This window comes from Plecotus auritus (genome assembly GCF_963455305.1).
Source record: "Plecotus auritus genome assembly, chromosome: 10".
NCBI lineage: Eukaryota > Metazoa > Chordata > Mammalia > Chiroptera > Vespertilionidae > Plecotus > Plecotus auritus.
In genome coordinates, this window is record NC_137785.1 from 61616898 (window position 1) to 61643616 (window position 26719).

At 61.3% G+C, this 26719-nt stretch overlaps 1 protein-coding gene across 3 annotated transcripts in view; it reads right to left on the reverse strand.

The window, feature by feature from the left end:
* Positions 1 to 755: 755 nt before the first annotated feature.
* The window catches only part of TSHZ3 (teashirt zinc finger homeobox 3), a gene marked incomplete at its 5' end in the record, with an annotated part of 60756 nt that continues 34792 nt past the window's right edge, over positions 756 to 26719 (reverse strand). For all 3 annotated transcript variants that reach the window (XM_080644359.1, XM_080644360.1, XM_080644361.1), the window contains one exon: positions 756 to 5525. In XM_080644359.1, the coding sequence (XP_080500485.1) occupies positions 2320 to 5525 (3206 nt within the window). In that variant the 3' untranslated portion in view covers positions 756 to 2319. The remainder of the gene's footprint in view (positions 5526 to 26719) is intronic.

Sequence of the window (26719 nt, forward strand, 5' to 3'; positions counted from 1 at the left end):
CGGCACCACGTGGCGGGCTGCGTCGCTCGTTGGTATAATCCTCGGGTGGGAGCGGCGGTTCGGCGAACTGCGAGAGCGGTGTGCACACGTAATGAAGGTATTTCGCAGCTTGACGGGACCTGCCGCGTCGTGTTGGCACGATCTGCCAGGACTCATAGGAGCTGGTGACGATCATATAAACGCTCCCCCCCCCTCCCGGCCCCCGTGTGGGTGCCGCCCCCACCCCGGGCCATCCTGTGCCTCGTCACCCGTGGGAGCTTCTGTGCTGGGAGGGAGCCCTGGGCCCGACCCCACCTGCCCCTCCATTGTCTGCTGCTCCGCGGGAATCACGTCAACAGGCAGGAGCCGCCGTGCGTGGAGGCTTCCGGACCTCACTTCCCGTCTGCCCCGCAGGGCTCGGGGCCCCCGACTCCGCACACCCAGCGGGGAGACCGGACCCCACCCCACGCCAGCCCCCAGGTGGGACCCGGCGCTCTGCCACCCAATCGGCAGCATCCCTCCCCCGGAGAGAAGCCAACCACATGCCCATGTCTTCCTTCCTCTCAAACGTGCAGGCCACGCCGCCTCGGAGAGCGTGTGCCCGCTCCCCCAGCGCCCCGGTTCACGGAGGCTCCCCTGATTTACGGCAGCTCCGCCTGCCAGCACCTGGCAGACCCCGCAGCCACCTCAGCCATAAGCACACCGCACGCAATTCCATTTTAATGCGCTCGTGAGTCGGAGCGCATTTCAGACATAATTGTGAACACGACACAAAATTATAGCAAAAAGACGATTTTAATGCTGCCGTAGAAAAAGGGTTACGTGAAGAGTCACAGAATGGTGGTGCATCGTCAACAGGGAAACGGGGCACACGGTGTGGGAAGTGGCTGTGCTGTGTACATGCCGAGGTTTTATACAGGGGTTTTCACGGGGTGTCAGCTGTCAGTTACTGCTGCAAATTAACTGCCAAAACCGGGAAGAACGGGATCGCTGGGAGAGCGGTAACCACGGGTTACCTTTCATGAGCCTAAAGATAAAGCTGCAGTGTGGGATCCGGGGAGAATAATTAGGAGAAGAAAACAGAAAGTTACCGTTTGAAACAAAAAGGCATCGGCCACTGGCCTGGCGGCCGAGGGCTGGTAAGTAGTGGGGAGGGCGGCCCCGGGGCCGCAGCAAAGTATTACAGTACAAACATTTTAAAGGCTTCATCAACGCTTAGGAAATACAGTACAAGTCTCTCTCTCTCCCCCCCCCTCTCTCTCTGTTTTCCTTTTTCCTTTTCAAACAGACTTCGCCCTTTGAGCACTGAGTTTATTGTGAGCATTCTTTGATTTCTAATAAATACCTTTAAAAAACGATGTGCAAAATAGTTCCGATGCTGCCTGCCGTGGACGTCGCCCTGGCCGCGCTTGTTCAGACTGCTCGGAACAAATGATGACGTGGCGCTAATAAATATGTATAATTTAAACGGGAACCTCTATCAATATAGATGTACTGTATAGCAAAACAAACAATCATACTTTGCTTTCAGATAATGTTTCTGTATACTTTATAAATGCTATCTGTGGTATCTTCTGTATAATTTACAATGTTTGCATGTAAAAAACAAAACCCAGAGACCTTAAAAAAGGAAACAGAAATATACACTATACACAGGCACGGCGTATGCCCGGAGCATAGCGGGTTCATAAAACACTGTTGCTATAAATGCAGGAAAAAAGGTCATTTAACCACAATCACATTCTTCATAAGAGAGTCTGAAATCTATACAATATATACATTCATGTTTCAATGTGAAAATAATATTCTTTTAAATTTCAAGGCGTGTTATACCCCTGCAGATCTGCATAAACGGAGGTTCATATTATTAATTTTAACGAAGCTGGTAAGGAGTTTACAAAACAGAGCTTCATACATTATTATCATTTTATTTTATTTTTTTTTAACCAAACGAATGCAAAAGTGCTTCAAAGTACTCAGAGGGCTGAAGATGAAAGGGTGAGGAACGGGCGCACGCACTCCGGTTGCATGGAGGGGCGCGGGCTTCGGTATAAATGCTTCATTAAACGGTCTGTTACGCATGCAGCTTGGGGCATCGGTGCTCCCGACTAAATCCCATTTACACAGAGTTCCAAACGCTTAGCACTGCGCGTCGGCCTTCCTGGTTACCAGTAACAACCGCTGATCACGCGCCTCTATCAGCACGGCACAGTCGTACAAAACCGCCCGCCCGAGCGCGCTGCCGGGAGGACGAGAACCTGTGTGCGGCGGGACGGAGCGGCCTCGGTGCGGGCGCGGCCTCCCCAGAGCAGACCACGGGCGTCTCGGCCGGAGCCGCTGCTACTGCTTCTCCAGCTCGGACACGTACAGCAGGTGGTCCTCCGGGGACTTCCCGTGCGTTTTGCTGAGGTGCAGCTTGACGGCGTGCTTGCTCGCGAAGGTCCGGTTGCACAGTTTGCACTGGTAGGAGGTGCCCAGGTCCTCCTCGGAGGAGGCGGCCAGGAGCTTCTCGGACGGCGACTTGGTTTGTGCTATCTGACCGCTGAGCTGCTCGGTGGACAGTTTGGACAAGTCCCGGAGCCGGAAGCCCAGGTGCGACTCCAGGTGGCTGATGTAGGTGGAGGGAGTCCTGATTTGTGACGCGCAGTCATTACAAAAGAACACGGGGTGGCCCGTGTCCAGGTTTTTGAGGAACTTGGTCCCGCCTGTCCTTCGGAGCTGGTACTTCACGTTGGCCAGCCAGTGGCTGATGGTGGTCATGGAGAGCCCCGTGAACCGGGAGATGTGCATGCGCTCCTGGGGGCTCAGGTCCGACATGATGAACTTGCCCTCCGAGGTCTGCCGCAGGCTGGCGGCGAACTGGGCCTGCAGGATCAGCAGGTGCTGCGGGTTCCAGTTGGACTGGCGGCCCTTCCTCTTCTGCGCCGGCGTCGCCTCCTCGGCCTCCTCCAGGGTGGCCCCGTCGACGTCGGACTTCTCGGAGACGCTGGAGGGGGTGGAGGCCTTGGACGTGTGGCTCTCCGTCAGGTTCTTCAGCATGTCGGAGATGTCCGACAGGGCGTTCTCGCGCAGCGGCGAGCTCGCCATGAAGGACACCACGGCGGCCGTCTTCGCCGTCGTCGCGTTGGACGAGGAGGTGGCCGGCGACGTGGACGTGGGGGACAGGAGCACCGAACCCAGCGAGCAGCCCTTGTCACTCTTCCCTTTCGTCAGGTCGATGGGCTGGTCGTGGCTGGCGTGGTAGAAATAGCGGTCCAGGGGGTCCGCCCTCTTGGCCGGCAGGGGCGGGGGCGTGGCCACGGCCGCCTTCTCGGCCAGGCTGTTGCTCATCTTGAAAAGCATGCTCATGGGGTCCAGGGCCGGCAGGGAGGGCTTGGCGGCCTTGCCCAGGTGGATGTTCATGACGGACTGCAGGGCGCTCAGGGGGTTCACGAACGGCTGCTCGGGCGGGTGGTCGGTGATGATGGCGGTGCTGCTCAGGGCGCCGGCCACGGGCTTGCCGGGCTCCTGGCTGTTCTCCACAGGCTCCGTCGGGGGGCTCGCCTCCTTGCCGCCTTCCCGCGGGGGACTGGGGCTGTGCTCCTGGCTGCGCAAGCCGCCGTCCCCAGAGGCCTCCATCTTGACGGGTTCGCTGGCGTCGCTGCCGCAGGGGGATGGGGTGGCCCGCTTGGGCGGAGAGAGCTTGCCCTCCGGCTCCTTCATCTTCTCCTCGACCTTGGCCACCTTCTCAGTGACCTTTTTCACCAGCTCCTCCATGGCGTGGAAGTTGGTCTTGGGCATGGGCGAGGTCTGGCTGCTGGGCGGGGAGACCAGGGTCTGGCTCTTGGCGGGGGACAAGATCTCGCTGTTGCCGAACACGGGTTTCAGGGGCGCGCTCTTCCCCGACGAGCCCAAGGACAGCTTCATCATGTTGGGGAGCTGGTAGGCGGCGTGGATGCTGGGGTAGCCGCCCCAGCTGGGGGTGCCGTTCTGGGCCTTGTTGATGGCGGACGTCACGGTGTTCTCGAGGGACTTCAGGATGTCCAGCCCCCCCTTGGGACTCTCCTCCAGGTCATTCTCCGTCAAATAGTGGTACTTGGAGGAGATGTCATACTTCTCCTCCTCTTCGCAGGGCTTCTCCTTGTCCTTCGGTTTCTCGTCGGGGACGGCTTTCTCCTTGTCCACTTCCTTCTTGACCTCCACGGTCAGTTTGGGGGAGACGCTGGCCGGCGTGTGGGCGGGGGACGTGAAGGTGGTGGCCGCCAGGGGCACGGACTGCACCTTCTCGTCCAGCAGGGTGGTGATGGTGGGCGTGACGGGCGTCTCCATGATGGGCTTCCCCTTCTTCATGGCCGAGTTCGTGACCTTGATGAAGTGGCCGGTGACCATCATGTGGGCGGTGAGCTCCTGCAGGGAGTCGTGGGAGCTGCCGCACTCCATGCACTTGAGGATCTGGGACTTGCGGGCCTCGAAGTGCCAGGCGTAGCTGGCCCCGTTCTGGTGGCCGTAGCGGTTGTTGGGCGTGATGTAGGGGTTGGCGCTCTTCTGCAGCGCGTCGTTCGTGTCGGCCAGCGCGCCCTTGGGGGTCCCGCCCGTGGAGTCCGGGGAGCTGGGCAGCTCCAGCTCGGCGGGCGCCTTCTTCCGAGCGGCGGGGATGATTTTGGCCGCCACGGGCGTGACGGGCTCCTTCAGAGGCACTTTTTGGTAGTGTTTCGTTTTGATCATGTGGACGCTCAGGTCCTGCAGGGACTCGAACGAGTGGCCGCAGTACATGCACTTGAGCACCTTCTGGGCATCCTCCTTCCCCTCCATCTCCAGCAGCGAGCGCTTGCGGGGCTTGGACCAGCGCTTGGGGTTGTTGTTGTCCGCCTCGTGGTTGTCGTCGCGGTAGTGGCCCGTCTCATTCATGTGCACCGTCAGCTCCACCAGCGTGTCATAGGCGGCGCTGCAGTCCCTGCAGCGGAACTTGCTGGCGCCCGTGAAGATGGAGCCGTAGAGCTTGCTGCTCTGCCGGTACAGCTGCACGGTGCTGAAGAGGCTGGGCTCGGGCAGCGCGCGGCTCGGCGACACCTGCTGCAGCGTCTTGGCCATGGCGCTCTGGTGCCAGTCGAAGCTGCCGCTGCCGCAGCTGCTGCTACTGCTGCTGCTGCTGCTGCTGCTGCTGCCCGGGTTCTTCTCCGAGGCCGGCTGGTGCAGGTTGAGGCTCAGGGTGGACCAGTAGGAGTTAGACAGGAAGTTGTTGTACACGGCCTTCATCTGCTCCAGGCTGTCCGACACGGAGGTCTCCTCCAGCGCCGCCGCCCCCTCCTTGGTCTCCTCCTCGTTCTTGATGGAGCCGCTTTCGAAGTCGGCCATGCGGTCGCTGGCCTCGCTGATGTGGGACTCGCTGTCCATGTCGTGGCTGGAGAACTCGGCGGCCGGCGAGTTCTGGTAGCTGGCGCAGGGCTTGCTCAGCTCCTTCTCGGGGCACGCGTACTTGGCCGAGGGCTCCCCATCTGCCGGGCTCCCCTCGGGGTCCAGCTCTTCCTCCACCAGGGCGGCAGCCTTGAGCTCGTCGGAAACATAGGCTGCGCAGTGACAGGTGGGAAGGTGGGGCAGGTGCGACAGAAAGAGGAGCGACCGGGAGAAGAGAAAGAGAAGAAAGCGTTAGTGGGTGTCGGTCTTACCTGGCATATTTCCTCAGCTCCTGGGAAAACGCAGCGAAGCCGGTGGGCACATTTATTTGTAAAATTAAATAGTTACAATGTGGTGTTTCTTCGGAGTACAAAAAATATCTGCTCTTCAAACATAATTTGCCACCTTATTCTTCTCAAGGGGCAACAGCTTGAAATTAAAACTAAATTTGAAATTAATGAAGCACGTTCTGGAGGTGGCATTCATTCCTAAAGTAATAAATTACTTGTATCAACCTCAGAGACAGCAGTTCCTGTCTGTCAATTAATATGTCTTATGCTTCTCCTACCCCTAATGCATTTCTTAACAGACAGATTCACCATTTAAATTAAGCAAGCATTTTTTACTCATTACATTTTTGAGGCTCCATCTTTAATAAATATAAAGGACAAAAACATCAATGAAATTTTTACAAGTAAAAAGGAAGTGCAACGATGGAAATAAATTAAAGATGAGATTTTGTGGCTCTTTCCCTCTTATCCCCTGGAAAAGCGGGTCTTCTGGAAACTTAGCATATGTGTCCTACCAAGAGACGGGCAGTGGTGTGCTCCTGACGGGAGGGAAGAAGGACCGCTGCCCCGCCCGGGCCCCGCGCCCGTCCACACGGCCGTCCCGCCACCTGCACACACACACGGGCGCAGGTGAGGTCAGAGCATGTTGGGGACATCGGTATGCAGCGCTCACTCCTCTGTGTCAATATATACAAGACCTTCCGTGGACCTTACAAATGTCAAAGTGTTTGCTCTTTAGACTACTTTGTCAATATTTGCTCAGCACCAGCCTCCCGGGCATCCTGGGACCCTGCCTCTCCGGAAGCCAGAGGCTCCTATGTAAACCCGCATGCAGGCCCAAGCAGGTGGGCGGGAGGGTGGGGGTCGTGGCTTCAGGGCTCCGGCCCAGGGGCGCGAGGCCCGGAGAACAGAATGACCTTTTTTACTCTCGTGGTGACTTGGGTTGCTCCTCAGTGGAGCCGCCGGGCCCCGAGCTCAGAGCGGGCTGCTGAGGACAGGACACTGCGGACGTCACTCGTCCACCCGGTCCCCAGGACGCGGAGCCGTGTGGTGAGTCCCAATCTGAAGCCACGCCTGCCCCTCCACACCCGTGCGCTGTCGGCCCGCGGGAAAGGGTGTGGGAGGCCACAGGGCCAGCGCATGGCCGGCTGGACAGAAACAGACTCTTGGGAAGAAAGAGCAGCTTCATGTGTGGGCGTCACGGCCGCACGACAGAGGTGCCCTCGGTGGGTTTCCTGCCGGGAACACGGTGCGGGACTCAGACCAGTGAGGACCGCAGATGCGCCCACGGGCTTCCAGCGTGCGCGCCCTCCTGCTCCTTCCCAGTCCCCGAGCTGAGCACCTCGCTTCCTGCGCTGAGAAGCAGTGACGTCACCACGGGGGTGGGGGGCTGTGTCCCGGGTACCCGTGGTGGGACCAGCCCTGGGGGCAGGGACACTGCTCCTGGCACACGAGGGGGCGAGTCCTGTGCTCGAGCAGCAGCGTCCTTCTGAGGGACAGAGGGTGGGCCCTGCTCCGGCCCTCGGAGGCGCGACACGCTGCGGGGACCCTACGTGGGAGGCCGTGCACAAGTTAAAGGCTGACAATGGGCAGGGGGGCCTGGCCGCTGGGCTGGCCACGCTGATGCAGGGGGCGCGTGTCCTGGAAAAGGGACAGAAAGGGAAACTGCAGGGGCTCGCCGTGTCCCCCCACTTCCTCAGCTCACAGCACGGCGTGGAGGCCTGGCTCGCAAACCCCCATGGCCAGCGTTCAGGGTAGGGCAGCCGGGAGGGGCGCCCCTCGGTCCTGGCAGACGGGACGCAGAGCAGACGGGTCAGAGCACCTGCCTCCGGGAGCCCGGCCGTGCGCACGGGGATGGATCTCGGCGCTCGTCTCCCAGAGCCACCCAGGAACCAGTCCTGGGCGCGCTGCTCCCCTGCAGCCCCGGGAACTCTGTGGGAGAGGCGGGAATCGGACTCGGCCCCGAAGCCCGAAGAAGCAGGGCCGCAGGACAGGGAAGAGCCACGTGCCGTGAAGGCCGCCAGTGCAGGGGGAAACCTAGTGGCTCCCGGTCCACCTCCCACCCGGGAGCGCGTGGCCCCCAGAGCAGGGACCCCAGAAGCCTCCGTGCAGGCACCGCCTCCCCACTGCTGGCCTGGAGCCCCTCGATGGCCCCCCTGACAGATGAACGATGCCGGCGTGAATGAACGGACCAGGAGCGCACACCACAGACAACTTCTCCAACCTCCTCAACAGCTGCCCGACACCGAGGGGATCGAGACTGACCGGTCCCGGGGCAGAGCAGGCGGGCTGGACTGACCAGTCCTTCCTGGGTCGATCCTGAGTGGGGGGCGTGTCAGCAGGGCCACCGCACATGGACCCTGGCTGGTAGGACACAGCACCCACCCGGGGGCGGTCTCCTTGCAGGGGAGCAGCCCGGGCCCACCCCAGCCCATCTGCACGGACGCAGGGTCAGCACTGCTTTCTCCTGAGCCAAAGGCAGTGGCCGGGGCAGTTCTGCAAGGAGGGGGCCTCACGGCAGCCACCCCCCAGCGCAGGCGTGCAGGGAACCACAGGAGCGAGACCAGGGCGGACCAGGCCGGTTGCATCCCCCCGGGGCTCCAAGGCACGAGTTTCCCTCCCGGATGAGGCCTGGCAGAGCGGGCCACCCTTCCCTGGTCACCCCATGTCTCTCCTCATGAACAGTCTGGACCTGACCAGCAAGACGGTAACCCGTCCCCGGGGTCCCCGGCGCTCAAGGCCAAGGGCACAGGCCCGATGAACTGGGGGCTTGGCACACGCAGAATTCAACAGTCCTGGGTGGAGGCACATGTTCGTGAGAAAGAAAACCCTCAGAGTCACAGAAGCTTCCTCCACGACAGCCCGAGACCCCTGGGGCGTCAAGAGACAGGCAAGCCAACGGGCGGTTCCGCCTGGCGCTGACGCATGCGTGCTGTGAGCCGTCACCGGAGCTGCGCCTGCCCCGCTCCGTGGCCCAGGGTGGACACGCCTCCCTGCTGCAGCCACGGGCACTGGAAAGGTGACCCCTAAAGGAAACAGTGCCAAGCCCCCGCTGGGACCCCAGGAGGAGTCAGTGGCGGTGGAGAGGGGGTTTGACTGAACTCCAGGGGGAATCACGCAGAAGGCCCGTGGCGAGTGCGCTGTCCTGGACACACAGCGGCCTCCACGTCAGGGGACGCCCCATCCCAGGGGGTCCACGTGCCTGCCCTCCGGGCCCGAGTCCCTCCCGTGGCTCCCCCTGTCCGAGACCCGGCAGGGGACGAGGGGCTTGCCCGGAGTGAAGAGCCTCGGGAACCTTTATCGTCGCTCACTTCGCTCATCGCTGGTGGAGGGAAGGGCACGGTGACAGGAATGTCCACGTGGCTGGGCCGGGGGCGGTGCCGCAGCGCGGTGTGCCTCTCGGGGCGCAGGCAGCGGAGCTGAGGGCGCCCCATAGGTCTGCACTCTCCAGCCACTGGGGCTGGGGGGGCATGAGAAAGGGGACACGGGGGCCTGCTGGGTGAGAGGCCCCATGGCACAGGCCTGGGCCTCCTCCCTCGGGCAGCCTTGAGCTGTGGGCGGTGGGAAGGAGGAGGTCAGGGAGGAGAGGTGGTGGGAAATGAGAGCAAGACCCAACCAAGGCGGAGGAATGCCCTGACCCAGCACAGGCACCGGGCTCAGCAGGACTCCCAGGGGGAGGCAGCCGAGGACCAGGCCTGGTCCCACCCACCGCCCACCCACCGCCCACCCACAGCCCACCCACCGCCCACTCACCGGGCCCACCCACCGCCCACTCACCGGGCCCACCCACCGCCCACCCACCGCCCACCCACCACCCACCCACAGCCCACCCACCGCCCACTCACCGGGCCCACCCACCGCCCACCCACAGCCCACCCACTGGGCCCACCCACTGCCCACCCACCGCCCACTCACAGCCCACCCACAGCCCACTCACCGGGCCCACTCACAGCCCACTCACAGCCCACCCACCGGGCCCACCGACCGGGCCCACCCACAGCCCACCCACAGCCCACCCACCAGGCCCACCCCCAGTCCACCCACCGGGCCCACCCACAGCCCACCCACTGGGCCCACCCACAGCCCACTCACTGGGCCCCCCTGGCTGGTTCCTGGGGGAGGGCGTGTTCCAGTGGGGGAGGCACCTCGGCTGCCTGGGTCCCCGCAGCCCAGGCCCTGCCGGGCCCCCTTCTCCAAGGAGCGCGGCCCGTGTCAGGTCAGCCCGTCTTGAGCCAGCGCCTTCCTCTCTGTGGGAGACAGCTGACCTCTCGCCCTGCTCTAATCACACCGGGAATCCAACCGCAAGGGTCCATTTCACACAAAGGGCCGCCCGCGGCGCCTCTGGGTGCGTTCCCGGGGTCTCCCTCTGTGCACAGCGCCATGCCCCTGACCCACGGGGCGGGAGCCCCTCTGACAGGCACCCAGGTGCTACGAGAGCCGCCCCATGGCGCTGGGAGCCCCGGAGGGTGCAGGGCAGAGCCGCCGGCGGGCTCAGTCTGGGCCAGTGATGGCACAGCTCCCTCTGGCAGCTCCCACCTCCCCGATGCTCAGGCCCGGAAGGTGACAGCCAGGACGGGGTACGTCCCGCTGGCTGCGCGGGGCGGGGCTTCGAGGAGCAGCACTGAGGAGAAACGTCCTGACGGTGCCAGGAGAGCGGAGAGCGAGGAGATGGCGGAGGGGGTGGTGGGTGGAGGAGCTTAGCCAAGGCGCTGGCCACACCACGGTGAGTGGACCGCGTTGTGGGCCCTGTTAGGACACGGGGCAGCGAGCAGAGAACGGCCCCGTCCGCAGAGCACGGGCCCTGCCTCCTCCGCCTGGGGACCGGGGTCACAGAACCTCGCTCGGGCTGTCTGAGTGAGGCGGGCACAGCCTCTGGGGGCAAAGAGCGAGCGGCGTCCCGGGGAGACAGGGGCGGATCGGGCAGCCCTCCGCACTGCAGCTTCCCCGGGACCAAGAGGAGCCCAAAGGGCCAGCGGGCCGCGGGCTGGGCACACGAGGCGTGGTCCTGGGTGCGGACCTCTCCCAAGGCTGCGGCACCGGGGCCGTCTCCCCCGCCAGGTGGGCGTGTTAATTCTGAACGCGTTGGTGTGATGTGACGTGTGAGGTGGGCCCGGCCCGTTGGTGGCACCTGCTAAGGAAGCTGGAGGATCTCACGCCAGGTAAAGCGTGGCCTCCTGACGGTGGGTGACCAGCGGGTTCAGGCTGTGACAGGCCGCTGCCGACCCTCGGAGGCAGTGACAGCGAGACCCAGGACCCCTCCCAGGCGCTGGAACCCCAGCCTGTTCCGAAGGTGCAGATGCGGCATCCAGACAGGGCCCCTTCCTGCAGATGCTGAGGAGAGCGAGAAGCCTGGGACCCCAGGAGCCGTGCCTGGAGCCCCCACCCCGGGTCAGGCAAGGCCTCATCCCATCACTCCAGCAGCCCTCAGACCAGCCCGCCCCCACCCCAGGGCCTCCCGTAAGGCAGGTGGCACAGAGAGGAAGTCAGGGCGACAGAGCCCCCAGACAGAGCGGAAAGACAGCTCCCTCAGCTCCAAACGCACACGTTTCCGGGGATCCGCTCGGCTGCAGTGGGGCACCAACCCCACCCCAGAGAAATAAGTGCCACGGACACAGTCACACTGACAGCCACCGGCTCAGACAGACCTTCCCAATAGAGTGAAGACCCACTCCGTGCGGGGACAGCTGAGCCACCTTTGTTCTTGGCTTCAAGCGCATATGAGCCACGTGGGCACCAAACCTCCAGTGCAAGTCCCTCGGCGCCAGAACCGCCGCCAGAACCACCCTCCAGCCCAGCCCGGTGGTGGCGGAGGCTGACAATCCTTCTGCCTGCTAACCCGGGATCGTCTATCGGGCAAAGCTAAGTCCCGGCAAGAGAGGTGAAGGGGTAAAGCCCCTGTGGGTACGGCATGCCCATGCTGCCTGCCGCCTGGAGTAAAGAGTCTAAGTCTGCACCCTTCCCTATGCCCTTTGCATCTGTTAGTTCCCAAAACCAGGAGGCAGACCCCATCGATCACGGGTCTCAGGACGGAGAGAGTAACTTCCTCCCGGCAGCCGATTCTCTCACCGGGTGGACTCCAGACAACAGCAAAAGCAGCTGGAAACTTCCTGAAACCGGGGTGTGCTTGGAATCCCACACCACCCGTGCGCAGAGGCCAGCGTTCCAGTGCCTGGAAGTGTTGTGCCTCAGACACCGTCGGCTCTGGGCCTGGGAGCTCCTGAGGGAGGAGAGGGACCCCACCAGGGAGCCTGGAGTCCCCAGTGAGGCAGCTGTGGGACCCAGCGGACCCTCTCTGTCCACACAGTGATCTCACAGCCGGGGCCACAGCTGAGACCAGGGCGATGGGTGGGGGACGTGGGGCAGCCTTCACGACGGGCCTGTTCCGAGTGGGCTGTACCTGTGCCAGCCCAGCGCTCACGAGGCCTTCCCGCTGCTCCCCCAGCGCCGTGTTCAGGGAGCAGTAATAGATGGTTTTCATGGAAGAGGAGTCAATTACATGGAAGAGGGGCAACTGCTTCACCAAACCATCTACCCTTCCATCCACCCACCATCCACCATCCACCCACCCACCCACCCATCTACCCCCAGCAAACAACCCATCCCTTCCTTCATCCATCCACCCATCCACCCATCCATCCATCATCTACCATCCACCCACCATCCAACATCCACCCACCCACCCATCTACCCCACCCCCCAGCAAACAACCCATCCCTTCCTTCACCCATCCACCCATCCACCCACCCATCCATCCACCATCCACCCACCATCCAACATCCACCCACCCACCAAATCACCCCTACCCCCCAGCAAACAACCCAACCCTTCCTCTATCCATCCACCCATCCACCCATCCATCCACCATCCACCATCCACCCACCCCTCCATCTACCCCCAGCAAACAACCCATCCCTTCCTTCATCCATCCACCCATTCACCCATTCACCCATCCATCCACCATCCACCATCCACCATCCACCCACCCCTCCATCTACCCCACCCCCCAGCAAACAACCCATCCCTTCCTTCATCCATCCACCCATTCACCCATTCACCCATCCATCCATCCATCCATCCATCCATCCATCCATCCATCCATCCATCCATCTATCCACCCATCCACCCATCCACCCATCCATCCATCCACCCACCTACCCATAGATCCACCCATTCACCCATCCACCTATCCATCCACCCATCCATCCATCCATCTATCCATCCATCCATCCACCCACCCACCTACCCATAGATCCACCCATTCATAGATCCACCTATCCATCCACTATCCACCCACCAATCCATCCACACATACATACATACATACATCCACCCACCTATCTACTCATCCATCCATCCATCCATCCATCCACCTATCTACCCATCCATCCATCCATCCACCCACCTACCCATAGATCCACCCATTCACCCATCCACCTATCCATCCACCTATCCATCCACCTATCCATCCACCTATCCATCCATCCATCCATCCATCCATCCATCCATCCATCCACCTATCTACCCATCCACCCATCCACCCACCCACCCATCCATCCATCCATCCATCCATCCATCCACCCACCCACAGACCCACCCGCCCAATGACCCACCCCTTCACCCACATGTGTATGATAGTAAATACACACTCTGCATGCTTTCGGGTGAGGAGGAAATTACCAAATGAACAGCAGAGTCACAGTCAAAGGGCCTTGGTTACAGAGCTCAGAGAGCATCGGAGGGTCACGCCCACACCATCCTCAGCTTGACATTCCAGGGCAGCACCACCCAGCTCCCTGTCACCTTCCCCGCCCTTGCACTGCCCACGCCACCACACGTGCCCCTTTCCCAGGAAGGGTTCTTTGGTCTCGTCGTGGCTTCTGCCATTCCTTCCACATGGCGCCTGATGCTCCGCTTTCCCACATCGCTGCCCTGCCTGCCAACACCCCCTCCTCCCGCCCCTCTCCATGTCCTTTCTCATCTGTCCCTCTTTAATTTCAGCGACGAGACGTGGATGGAAAGGCCTCTCTTGGTTCTACATTCTAGAGAAACGTAAGGAACGATTGTTGGCATTATCGTCTGCATGTCTCCCCTGGCGTTTAACTCCCGTGGTGTTTGCCATGGCTAACCGCACGCATCAACGGTCTCTCCATACACATCACAGGGGCTGGGACCGCACTCCTTGCCCCGCCCCCTCACGCGACCCCCATAAACACCCGTAGTAACTCCTGGCCCCGGGTCCCTCAGTGGGGAGGCGCTGCTTAGGGTGAGCGCCACCACAGACAAGTGTCACCAAAGGCAGAAATCCCCAGCTTCCTCCACGCTCTCCGTTCAGGGCAGAGCAGCCTGCATGCCCTCCCACCTCACATCCGTCACCTCCTCCCTCGCCACAGAGCAGAGACAGGAGGCAGAGGGTCGAGGGCGTGCGCTCGGTGAGCGCGGGCCACCTGCGGGTGAGAGCTGCCGGGTGGGCGAGGACACCGCCCCCAGGGCCTGCACACGCGGGTGCCTGGAAAGCTCTTTGAATGAATCAAACGTTCACACGAAAGGACGTCACAAGCACAGAGGCAGCCGTCATGCTTGCTCTTTTTGGTTTGTGTGCATGCCCCGACCGAGGGGACAAGCAGCATCTCCACAAGGAATCCCTAAAACCCAGACCGGGTGTCCACACTCAGGAGCACCCTGCCCCCTGAAGCTGGGCCTCGCAGGGTGGCACCCCCAAGGGGAGGGAGCTCTGGAACACCCCAGGGGAGGGCACGCCAACACCATGCCCACTTAATGGACAGGGAGACTGAGGCTCGGGGGAGGGGGGCGTGGAGGGAGTGAGAAGTGCACGTGCAGAAGCAGCTCTCTGCTCCCCAGGTCAAGAGGGGACGTGTCTTTTCATCTGAAAACAGACGCGGAGGCTGCTTTCCAGTCAGGAGACCTGGGAGCCTCCGAGTCAGGGGCCGGCTCTGCAGGGGGTGGGCACGGGCAGAGTCCCCACCTCGGGAAATCACGGCATTTCAAGAGCGGCCCAACGCTGCCCCACGCTGCCCGCGCCTCCTGCACAAACCCCTGGGGGCTCCGCATGCCCCTTTTTCCCGCTGCCCCGCTGCCTCCGAGGGCCAGTCTGGGCCACCACGGGGAGGACAGCATGTCACAGGAGCAGAGACACTTGCCAAATGCCTTTCCCTTACAAGCACCCCCATCATGACCTGTGTTAATGAAGTTAATTGAATTTAAGATCAATAATGGTTAATTATTGCAATTTGACATTCAGAGACGAATGGCTCCAAGACAGAGCAGTGTGTGTGTGCGTGCGCGCGTGCAAGGTGCGGACTCTCCCTGTGAAGGTGAGCACCTCCCCTGAGCGGGATCCCACGGCCCCATCGATCCCGGGATCTGATCGACCTTCCTCTGAGGACTGCGGCTCCGCCAGCCCCAGGAATGTTCTGCACACGGCTATAAGCCTGTCCCCCCGCCCGTGCACACGGCTATAAGCCTGTCCCCCCGCCTGTGCACACGGCTCTAACCCTGTCCCCCCGCCCGTGCACAAGGCTCTAACCCTGTCCCCCCGCCCGTGCACAGGGCTCTAACCCTGTCCCTCCGCCGGTGCACACGGCTCTAACCCTGTCCCCCGGCCACGTACACAGCTCTAACCCTGTCCCTCCGCCCATGCACACGGCTCTAACCCTGTCCCCCAGCCCGTGCACACGGCTCTAACCCTGTCCCCCCGCCCGTGCACACGGCTCTAACCCTGTCCCCCCGCCCGTGCACAAGGCTCTAACCCTGTCCCCCCGCCCGTGCACAGGGCTCTAACCCTGTCCCTCCGCCGGTGCACACGGCTCTAACCCTGTCCCCCGGCCACGTACACAGCTCTAACCCTGTCCCTCCGCCCATGCACACGGCTCTAACCCTGTCCCCCCGCCCGTGCACACGGCTCTAACCCTGTCCCTCCGCCCGTGCACACGGCTCTAACCCTGTCCCAGAGCCCCCGCTGCCCGTGCACACGGCTCTAACCCTGTCCCCCCGCCCGTGCACACGGCTCTAACCCTGTCCCCAGCCCCCGCCGCCAATGCCTGCCGAGCATCAGAAATCCCCAGGGACAGACTGGAGGGCCTGCAGGGACAGGCAGTCCCACAGAGGCAGAGCCTGTGGTCCCGACCCAGGTAACCTCACTGCGCAGGGACAGCGCTCACGGACCAGGGCAGTTAGATATGATCGTAATCGAACACCAGTTTTCTTTCTTCTTTACATCAAAGACGGCCTCAATTTGACATAAAATAGCCCAGCTGGAAAGTAGGTTACAACTAGCTTCCGGTGGGATGGCCCCTGGGGGCGGGGCTCGGGCGGCAGGGGGCGGGCCCAGGCCTCTCTCCTGCTGACAGGACCATCCCTGGCTCCGGGGGGACCTTTACTTTCCCGGAGGGGGAGGGTTTCTTTGGAGAAAGTCCTGTCCAGGAACTCCTGGCCCGACACCCCTCCCCACACACGAAGCCTGGCGGGCACGCACTGGGGCGACTTCTCAGGCCCGCGGGGCGTGGGGGAGGGCTGCTGACGGGAGCACTGGCAGCGGGAGCGCCTGACGGAGATTATGCAAAACCGCCGCGCACTCATCTCCGTGTCAATCACTTGAGAGATCTCGGAGAGCATGTTTACGTTAAACACGGTGGTTCGGGAGGAGCTCCTTGAGGCTGTATCCGAGCCCCTTCCCCTGCCATGAGCCAGTCTCTGAGGCGCTTTCCTCCCGGGCTGCGATGGGATGGGACGGTGGTGGCGGGCGGGGTGGGCCTGCGAGGGAGCCACTCCTGCTGGAAAGACTCAGGGACTGCGACGTCAGGCCTGGGGGGCGTGAGGGACCCAGTCCCGTGTTCCTCGGAGGGAGGACGGCGGGCCCTCCCACATCCCGGAAGGCCATGCCCCATGCAAAGCGGTCCTGCCTGTCCCCCACCTGGTGGCCAGCCCACGTGCCAGCTCACCTTGGGTAACCAGGCGCACGCAGGCGCACAGGGACAGCTGTTGGGATTAACATGAGACAGCCACAGCCAGGACATCCCTGGGCCAGCGCCTCGTCCCGGTCTCGCCATACTGCGCACGGCGTGGGCGGCGTGGAAACAACCAGATGAGGGGCCTGGCACCGGGGTCCAGCTGAGCCGGACGTGCCCAGAGGAGAGACGCCGGCGTCGTCACGGACCAGGCGCCACAGGGACGATGGCAAGGCCCACCGAGGGCCCCGTGGCGGCGACACCGGGTCGGGTCGGAAGGAGTCACCGGGACACTCAGGAGCCCTCGCCAGGCCGCCCGACAGGGCAGTGACGTGACCGGCAGTGACAGTGGTGACGGCGGCGGGGAGGCCTGGGCTTCTTGTTCTTCTCGTTTTCGGGGCGTTGTGGAGGTCTGCCTGCTCCCCGACCCGTCTCCTCACACCACCCACTTCTCACGTGAGGACGCGGGTCCCACTGAATGCCCAGCTGGTCAAACAGAGCCAGGATGTGAACTCGGGTCTCCTGAACCGCTCCCCCCCCCAACACCAGGGACATCCGTCACCGCAGCTGCCTGGGCTGCAAGCACGGGGTGACGCTGCTGACACTTCCAAAGGCGGGGGAGTCCATGAACCCACGTGTGTGAGCCCCGAAATCACCTTCATCTCAGAGAGCAAGTCTGCACTCGGAGATGGAGCCACAGGGCTGGCTCCCAGGTTCTCGGGGCGATCCCGTCCCCGGGCTGCAGCCCAGGGTCCCCAGGACCCCAGACCAGGGCTGAGCCGCGACGTGTGCTCTGGGAAGCCAGCGCGAAAGAGGTGGGACTCCCCAGCACAGCCGGCCACGGGGTCAGCACACGGGCCCCACGGAGAGCGAGTGAACGCACAGCCCTCCAGGCAGGCCAGTGTTTGCCGTTATTTCAGAAACGTTGTTATATTTAAACCAAAATGGACTTTTTAAAGAGATTCTAGAATCTGATGTTTATTAAGTATAGCTGTCTCCTCCCCATTCCCAACCACATGCATTTCCCTAATGGATCTTTATGAGCGTGTATTTGCTTTTCCCCAAAACGCTATGCACGCTGTCACTTTTCTCATCAAACCGTAGGATGGACACTAACACAGAAGCGCCACGTCCACCTGAAACTGTCCCTCTGGACCCCAAGTGAGGCCTGAAGTGAGGCCACAGGACAAGACAGAAACTCTGGGAGCGAAGGTTCTAGCCCAACAGGCCCCACGGGTCAGGCCATCTGCATTCGCACAAAGGGACACCCCCATGAGGCCGACTGCCAACACAGTGACCCTCCACATAAACCTGAACAAACAATTCCAAACAAACGTACCCCGTTGAGCGTGCTCGGTAAGAGAAGGCATCGGCGGCAGGTCTGCTGCCTGAACGTATGATCCCTGCAAACATGCGGCCCTGCTGGGCGCCCACAGCCCATGGGAAGAGCTGGGAGCGTGTGAGCCGCGTAAACTGACCCATCACCACAATGCCCCCAGTGCCCGAGCGGCACCTCTCTCCAGGAGGCACAGGCCTGGCTGGACGGGGCACTCCGTCGACACAGCCGGCGTCACCAGCCTGCAGGAGGGCTCTGTCCACAGGCCACCCCCAGGTCCAGCCGTCACCATGGGGCTGCTCAGGGGACAGGACCGGCTCAGGCGTGAGGCTCAGGTGCTGGGCGCTGCTCACCCGCCTGCCAGCTCTCCTCCTTCCCGCCAGGCCCCGCAGGCCCCGCGGTGCCAAGACCCACCAGGCCAGATGGACAAAACCCCGCAGCCCCGACGAGTGTGGGCGCTGGCCAGGGGTAACCCGGAGCTCTGGGACGACTGATGTGGCTGTGGCCCGCGCCAGCCAAAGCAAACGGGCCTCCGAAAGACGCCGGTGCAGGCAGGGCACCCACCCTAATGACGACAGCTGACGCTCGGCGAGTCCCTGAGGGCCCGGCGCCGCCGGCCTGCCACGTGCCCTTGGGGATTCCCACAAGTCCCACGACGTGCACACGTGCTGTGGGAATCGCACGGACAGGACTCGGAGGAACATGCTGACGGGGACTGGACCAGGACAGGACGCAGAACCGGGACGGGGACGCAGCTCCCGGACTGCCCACCTTCCTGGTGGGGCCGGGCCCCGCAGGCACCCTCAGGTGTTTGCAGAAAGAACTGGCAAACTGGGACCCTCCTAGCCCCCCAAAAAAGTAATCTCCAGTTTTTAAAATATCAAAACCTTCAAGTGTATAATTAAATTAATCATCATAAATTACTTTTTAGCGCCGAGAGTTGGATTTATATCGCTCTCAAACCTCTCTGTGAGATTTAAATATTTTATAGCATATGTGAGTCAGGAAGTGTGTCTGAAGGGCTTACACATCGCTACAGAGCAGCAGACTTTGACAAAAACTGTAGCACAACTGTTTCTGAGGTAGTTTGTAAGAATTATTTATTTCCATACCAGTTAATTATGATGGGAGTCTTTGTTGAATGCACAAGCATTAAAAAAGTGCTGATATTTTATGCATCTTTAACTGGAGTGCGGCTCCCCGCAGCGCACTGGTGGCTCCGTGACATTTAGCATTCACTCACAGCAACTGTAATAAGGGGTTTGATTGCTTCCTTTGCAGACGCGGTAATTTAATAACTGTGATCAGTTGCATAAATTTACTATACAACCATCTTAAGTTAGCCACATTAAAATTAAGCAAAATTGTAATCTGTTGACAGATTATTGCTACTGAACAATTCTACTAAAAGCATCTCAGATCAGCTTGTAGAAAATACCGCTGTTTCTTCCTTCCCACCCCACCTCCAGGCACCCCGCCCACACGCCACCCCCGGGCCAACCTCATGGCGTTCTTCACCTTCTGCCACGTCACCTGACCTGTGGACTCCGTTACCCGAAATGTGTTGTGGGGTGGATCCTGCTCCCTGGCAGGGGGAAGGCAGCGGGTCACTTCCTTCTTCCTCTCTCCCCAGGTTTCTCCCATGGCATTGGAAGGGCACCTCCCACACGGAGCTCTTGGGAATCAAGGACCGTGTCCCCAGCAAAGACAGAGCCCTGGCCATACCTTAGGGGGAGGGGAGGGGATGCCGGCCTCCGGAGCCAGGTCTCGCAGCCGGCCCCCCAGAGGAGGGAGGAGCGCAGAGGCCTCCTCCTCGCTCAGAGGTTGAAGGAGCCCTCTGTGCGCCAGTGAGCGGGCAGCAGAGGCCCGGGCCATGGCAGGCTCGTCCGCGGCATCGGGATGCAGAGGGGGGCCCCCCGCTCCCCTCGGAAGCCAGGTGGGCCGATCCTGCGGGGCCCGTGAGCTGACTCCAGAGCAGCGTGTAGCCGAGCAGCAAGCAGGAAGACGGTTTCTGATGCTTCCCAGCAAATATCTTTAACCATCTGTTTACACTTCCAAATACGCTTCCACATTTCCAATTTTATCAGTGTATAAAAAGAATATCTGTTTTTTTTATCGTAAATATCTTGTGATGCTTCTTTACATAATTCAAGAGAAATTAAAAAAAAACTCTCACTCGACAGCCAGCAGGAGCACAGGCCGGTTTACTCTTCCACATACACAGAGGTTGGGGCAGCCCCTCAGGGGGTCGAGGCTTTTTCGTAGGGCAGGGTCACGTGTCCAAGGTGACTGCCTCCCGTCAGGGAAGAGGAGTGTCCTCCCTGAGCAAACAGCCGGGACACGGAGGACTGGTTCGGGGGCCCTGCACATGCAGCCTGTCACTTCGGATCAAGCCGGGGGCCCCCGACAGGTGATGTGAGGGGCTGGGCGGCCAGCCTCCGCGGAGCGGGGCCCACCGCTGCACGTGACAAATTGGAAGGGACTTCTCGACCAAATTTCCTGCCAAGAGACCTAACAGTCACATGTCTGTCTTCTTCTCATCACCGGGGACTGACGCCACGGCTCTGACACGGTGTCTCCGTTACTTAAAGACGGAGCTAATGCAAAAGGATCCAGGAGCGCGAGGCTGTGAGACGTCCGCAGGCCAAGCCCGAGAAACTTCCAGCACCGGCTCCTTTGTCCTGGGAGGGCACGCGTGTGCACGAGCATGGGGGTGTGTGTGCGCGTGTGCATGTGTGCGTGTGACAGACCGTCACTTCCTCAGGCAGCGGGGAACGCGGTGTCTGCCACTGCCACCATTACCTGCATTTCCACGTAACCAACTGAGCTACCCTGGGCCAGGTTTGTTGCTTCTAATTATAACTAATTATGTTTCTAAATATGTTCTTTAGGGTTACCACGTGTATAGAAACGGAGGTAGGAAAGAAAGAGAATGCATCGGGATTATTAAAAGAAAGAGGAACGTCCTAATTAGCTAACTAGTATACTCATTTCAATGTTTAATAATATTTGTAACATCCCAGCATGCACTGCAGAATACAAATCACCACAGCACCACCTGGGCGCCCCGGGACGAGGTTGCTTCTCGCTGGAGCCTTGCAGCCCTGGCTTCCACACGTTTCTCTGAGTGTTTCTCTGCATCCCACCCCGATCCACCCCCCAAATTTAAAAAAATAGCACGTTTTGTTTCCCACCAGAACCTTTTCACCGCCATGTCCACGCAGCACAACCCGATTCCCTAACTCTTCCCATCACGTGGAAGCCGCCTCTGCCCCTCTCTGTCCCCCAAGGCTGGGCGGGCGTGGCAGCAGACGCCATCCTCCCCTCCACCTCCTCCCTCTGCGGGCCTCCCTCCCCTGTGCTCGGCAGGTCCCAGGCGTGTGTGGCCTGTGACAGCCCAGCTGTGATGGCGGAGAAGGTGGGAGCGATGCAGCGATGCACGGGGCAGAGAAGCGCAGGCTCGGGGACCTGACCCCACCTGTAAGGGGAGCGCCCCTCCCTCCACCTGAGCAGGACACAGGGCCGGGCGGCACCCCATCGGGGCCCAGCAATGAAAACCAGGCAACGGCCCAAACCCGGGGGGCCTGGCCGTCCCTGGGGCCTGCCTCCTTCCAAGTCCACTTCCGATGGTGGGTCAGCCCAAGACAAACAGAGCCCTAACAGAAATGTTACCGAGGAAATAATAGCCATTTCCAATGATAATACACAATTTTAGCCCTGACGCTCGGCTGATTTAGGTGTTCGGCCGGCGCGTCAAGCAGCTGCCTTCCCCGGGCGGGCCTCTAATGGGTAACTGGCAGGCCTGGCAGCCCTATTTCTGCGTTAGATTTGGTTTGTCACTGGGTCTCCATTACCTGCCATTCACCGGTGATCTCTTTGGACAGGCCTGATCAAAAGATGTCATCTGACCTACGCCACTTGGCAGAACTTGGATGACTCTCATAAAGGGGCCACCCCGCTATAAATAAAGTGACATTATTATTTTTCTGTCCCATCATGTAGGAGAGACAATTATGATAATGCAGTGTCTGTCATCAGGAGCCAGCAAATTGCTAGCTCTCACGCAACTGTTTAGCTTTCTTATTTGTTTTTTGTCTGTTTTCCTCCATTTCAAGTTGAAGATAAAGCGGAACTGAAATCCCTAATGCTCCGCTCCCTCTCCGAGTCTCCGGCCTCCTCCCGCGGCGCTGACGCGCAGGTGTGGCCACAGCTTGTGCCTGTCCGCGTTGGGAGGCGCCGGGATCAGGCCTGTCCCGCACTTAGCCTTTCGAAAATAAGCTAACGTCTGAAATTAGAACCGGGAGATGTTACTGCAGAGAGATCACACTCTGGCCAGGGTTTATGTCCTTCACCAAGTCGTGATAAGGGAAATGCACTGGCATGTTCACCGGACAAGCAAAACGGGGACGGAGCCCACAGCCTGGCGGCCCCGCTGGTCCAGCTGTCGGTCCCTTCTCCAGGGGACCAGCGATGTGGGCCCGTTCTCAGGAGACTGGCCCGCATCCCTCTGGAAATGGAGGCTGGGGTGCTCAAGAGTGGCGTCCCCCTGGGGGGTGAGAGCTCCATGTGAAGACCTAACTGACTCAGTGGTCATTCTCCAGTGGCCAGAGCCTGTGTGGACCAGAGGCAGCACCCCCCCCCCCCCCGCCATGTGCCGGGAACCTGCCCACTCAGCGGTCTCCACCCAATCAGTGCTCTTGCTTGGGAAGACGGACACACCGTCCGAGACCCCTGCCGAGATTCTGGCTGTGGCCGCGCAGACTCACATCTTCCTAGAGCGAGGGAGGAAGCAGGAACCTCTCAAACATGCACCAAGTCGGACACCTCGTCCAAAGGAGAAAACGAGGCCAGTCAACGGGGCGGACCGCCCAGAGGCCCCGCGGGAATGGAGGAGGGCGCTGGCACGGAATCCAGAGGCCTGCTTCCCGGCCGGGCCCCACCGCGCCCCACCGCACCCCGCCGCCTGACGTCTTCTCTGAGGCCAGCCCGGAGCTCACTCCCCGGTGGGTCTGACCACGGCCATGCGGCGCCAGTTAGGGCGACGGGCTCTTCCTGCACGGCGGAGTCCTCCGGGCCCAGGCGGAGGGAACGTCCGCCAGTCCCTGGACAGTGTGCAACCGGAACAAGCACGTCCCTCCGAGTGGTGCCCGCGCGCCCCGAGGAGGGCTGAGGTGGAGGTGGGCTCCCAGGACCCGCCCAGCTCTGTCTGCACGAAGTCTCGGGGCGCCAGCACTGCCTTTTTGGTCACAGAGCAGGTGGCTCGACCTCTCGCCGGCTCCCTTTCCCATCTGTGAAACGTGGGTAACGGAACGCACCTCCAAGGGTTTTATGGGAATTAGACGGGATCACTCATATAAAGTATTTAACACGGGGTCTGACACACAGTGGACGCGTAATTCAATTTCTCCTCAAACCTGCCACCCATTTCCCTCCAAAGAAGCCACCGTTCTTCGATAATTTGTCCCCAAAACACAACTCCATTAATCCAAGCGGATGGCTGGGAATAGAGAAATCAGTCTTATTCCCGCTCTGAAACGTCTATTTCTACTGTTTCTTTGCTATATAACTGACATGTCACCTCTAAAACTTTCCTAATGCCCATGGATATTTCTTTCCTCGTGATTCTTCCCACCCACCAATCCCAAAACAACTCATTTACCTTTGATCCCTATGAATTAGTTTTCGATTTCAAGAATTTTGTAAGTGGAACCATCCAGTGTGCATTCTTTTATACTGACTTCTTCACTCAGCAAAACTGCTCTGCGGACGGCCTCGCTGGGTGTCCCTGCACCGCCAGCCGGGCCTGCGCCGGGGCCGCATGCATCCCCCCAGGGGCACCCAGGAGCGGTGAAACGGGAGCTCCAGGCGCCGGGGCCCTCGGGGGTCTGCCACCCCAGGGAGCACACACCAGGGCGCTCCCTCCTGGAGCTGAGCAGCGTCTGCCCGTCCTCAGGACCCGGTTCCCAGTCATCTCAAGGTCACGTCCCAGCTGCTGAGCCTCTACCAAGTGCCCGCTCCTACCCCCCATCCCACTCCCACATAACGAGCCTCTCTCCTGAGCGCTGCTTCTCGGATCCAGTGAGGAGCACTGAGGACCAGCGCCGAGGGACAGGGCAGACGTGGGGCAGACCGGAGGAGGAAAAGGCCCGCCTTCCTTTCTCTCGCTGCCTAGACGGAGCTTCGGGGCCCGGGGCCACTCTGTGAGCATTCCTTGTTTTCTGGCTGGGGCTCCAGTCCCAGGTACCAGCATGCAGGGGGACTCAAGTATCTGCTGGGGGTGCTGGACGGGCTCGGGCCTGTCCAGGGAGAAGGTGGGCGAGCGCGGGCTCTTGGCGGTGCACGGGGCAGGGTGCCAACAGGCCAGAGTCCAGGGTCACGGCTCATCTCGCTCTGTCCTGTAGCTGGGGACTTGGGTAAGTGACACAAGCTCTGAGCCTTCATCTGTAAAACGAGAATAAAGCACCCTCTTCTGAGAATTGCTGCTGATGCGATTGTGCACATCCAGCACTTAGCACGGTGCCCGGCACCTGGCCAACGCTCAGCACAGAGCAGCCGTTTCTGGCTAGAAACTACGCTCCTCCATCGGCCCCAGACCCTGCGGGGACAAGGAAGGGCAGGGCCTGGGGGGAGAGGGCAGGGTCTGGGGGGAAAGGGGAGGGTCTGGGGGGGAGAGGGCAGGGTCTGGGGGGGAGAGGGCAGGGTCTGGGGGGGAAAGGGGAGGGTCTGGGGGGGAGAGGGCAGGGTCTGGGGGGGAGAGGGCAGGGTCTGGGGGGAGAGGGCAGGGTCTGGGGGGGAAAGGGGAGGGTCTGGGGGGGAAAGGGGAGGGTCTGGGGGGGAGAGGGCAGGGTCTGGGGGGGAGAGGGCAGGGTCTGGGGGGGAGAGGGCAGGGTCTGGGGGGGAAAGGGGAGGGTCTGGGGGGGAGAGGGCAGGGTCTGGGGGGGAAAGGGGAGGGTCTGGGGGGGAGAGGGCAGGGTCTGGGGGGGAAAGGGGAGGGTCTGGGGGGGAGAGGGCAGGGTCTGGGGGGGAGAGGGCAGGGTCTGGGGGGAGAGGGCAGGGTCTGGGGGGGAAAGGGGAGGGTCTGGGGGGGAAAGGGGAGGGTCTGGGGGGGAGAGGGCAGGGTCTGGGGGGGAGAGGGCAGGGTCTGGGGGGGGAAGGGCAGGCTCTGGGGGGGAAAGGGGAGGGTCTGGGGGGAAACGGGGAGGGTCTGGGAGGAAAAGGGGAGGGTCTGGGGGGGGCCTGTGTAGCTCCTGCCTGCCAAGGGGCTTCTTTTGGGCGGAAGAGACGGAGCTGGCGGCTCAGTGAGAGCTTCCTGGGCATCCAGTGACTGTCCTGGCTGTGCTGGGCACTCCACTGCCCGGAGGGCCGCTCGCCTCCCGGGCTGCACACTGCGAACCGGCCCGGCCGGGTCAGGGGACAGGCTGGCCACGTGGCGATGTGAGAGTAAGCGAACACCATGCAATCCGTGTGGCGTCAGCTCCTCAGGGACGCAGTCGCCACACGTGTCTGTGGCCGCCGCACGGGGCAGCCAGGAGCAGGGTGTGCTCATCAGGGTCCACGGTCCACGGCGCTGGGAGGGGTCCACGCCATAGCCCCCCAGGCCTCCGGGTTTCCACGGTCCCTGCCTGGCATCGGTGGGCAGGAGGCTTTCCTACAGGGCCCGTGGGAACCCTGGGTGCTGAGGACCCCTTTGAGGAGCTAACGGAAGTCAACGTTGGCATCGAGACCGTCTCAGTGCGGCCGCACCCACCGAGGCACGAGGAGCCACGAGGCGGTTCACCTTGGCGCTCACGGCAATCAGTCACTCCCTTGTCAGGCTGTCACCTCCCGCCTGCGGACTCCAAGGAGAAGGTATCCGGCTGGTGCGAGTGGCCGTGCGCACCTCCCTGACCCTGGCTAATCTCCTTGCTTAGAAAGGGAGATAAGACATCAGACACAGGCACGGACGGGAAAGGGGATCCAGCCAGAATTTAATGACATTGTTTGATTTCACTGCACTTATTTTTACGGTTATTTTCTCTTGATGGCAAGTGATTCCGGGTCTTCATTTATGGAAGTGACACGCTTTCCTTTTGAAAATGAACTTATTTGATTTAAAAACCGCGTGAACGAATACTGTTGAGGCAGCGCATGTGGTATCCCGTCACGTCAGGTGGCGGGACAGGTTTGGGACCCAGAGTGCCACGCCTGCTCCGCGCTCATGGAGCCACGGAAGGTTCCAGAGGCAACTCTGCAAGAAGCCCCTCCCACCCTGGCCCCGCCCATTACGTGGACCTGCCCGCCCGGCCAACAAGCAGCCTTTGCTGTTAGAGATCCCCAGCACCCAGACCTGCAAGGGAATGTCCCGGCTCCTGCATGAGAGACCTGAACTTCCTCTTGGGGGGGTGTCGGCTACTGAGCCTCAATACTAATAAACAGGCTAATGAAAATGTGAAACTCGCAATGAGTCACTCTCAAGGAGAGGCAGGAAGCTTCACGTCCCTCGTACGGCTCCCGGGCCTGGCCGGGGCCTGGAGCCTGGGGGACCACACCGGGGTCTGCACAGAGCGTGTCATCTGTGGGCCGGGGTGCCGGGCAAGCACACTGCAGGGATGCTCCTGGCGTCACCCGCTAACTGCCCCCCGGGCTGGGCAAAGGCTTCCTGTCCCCACACATCTGCCAGCCTCTCTCTGAGGGCGACACGGGTCTCTCTCTCCCAGGCACGCTCCACACCAGCAGGGACGTGAGAGGTGCCCTGACTGGGGCGGGGGGGGAGCTGCAGGTAGGATGCATGGCCTCAG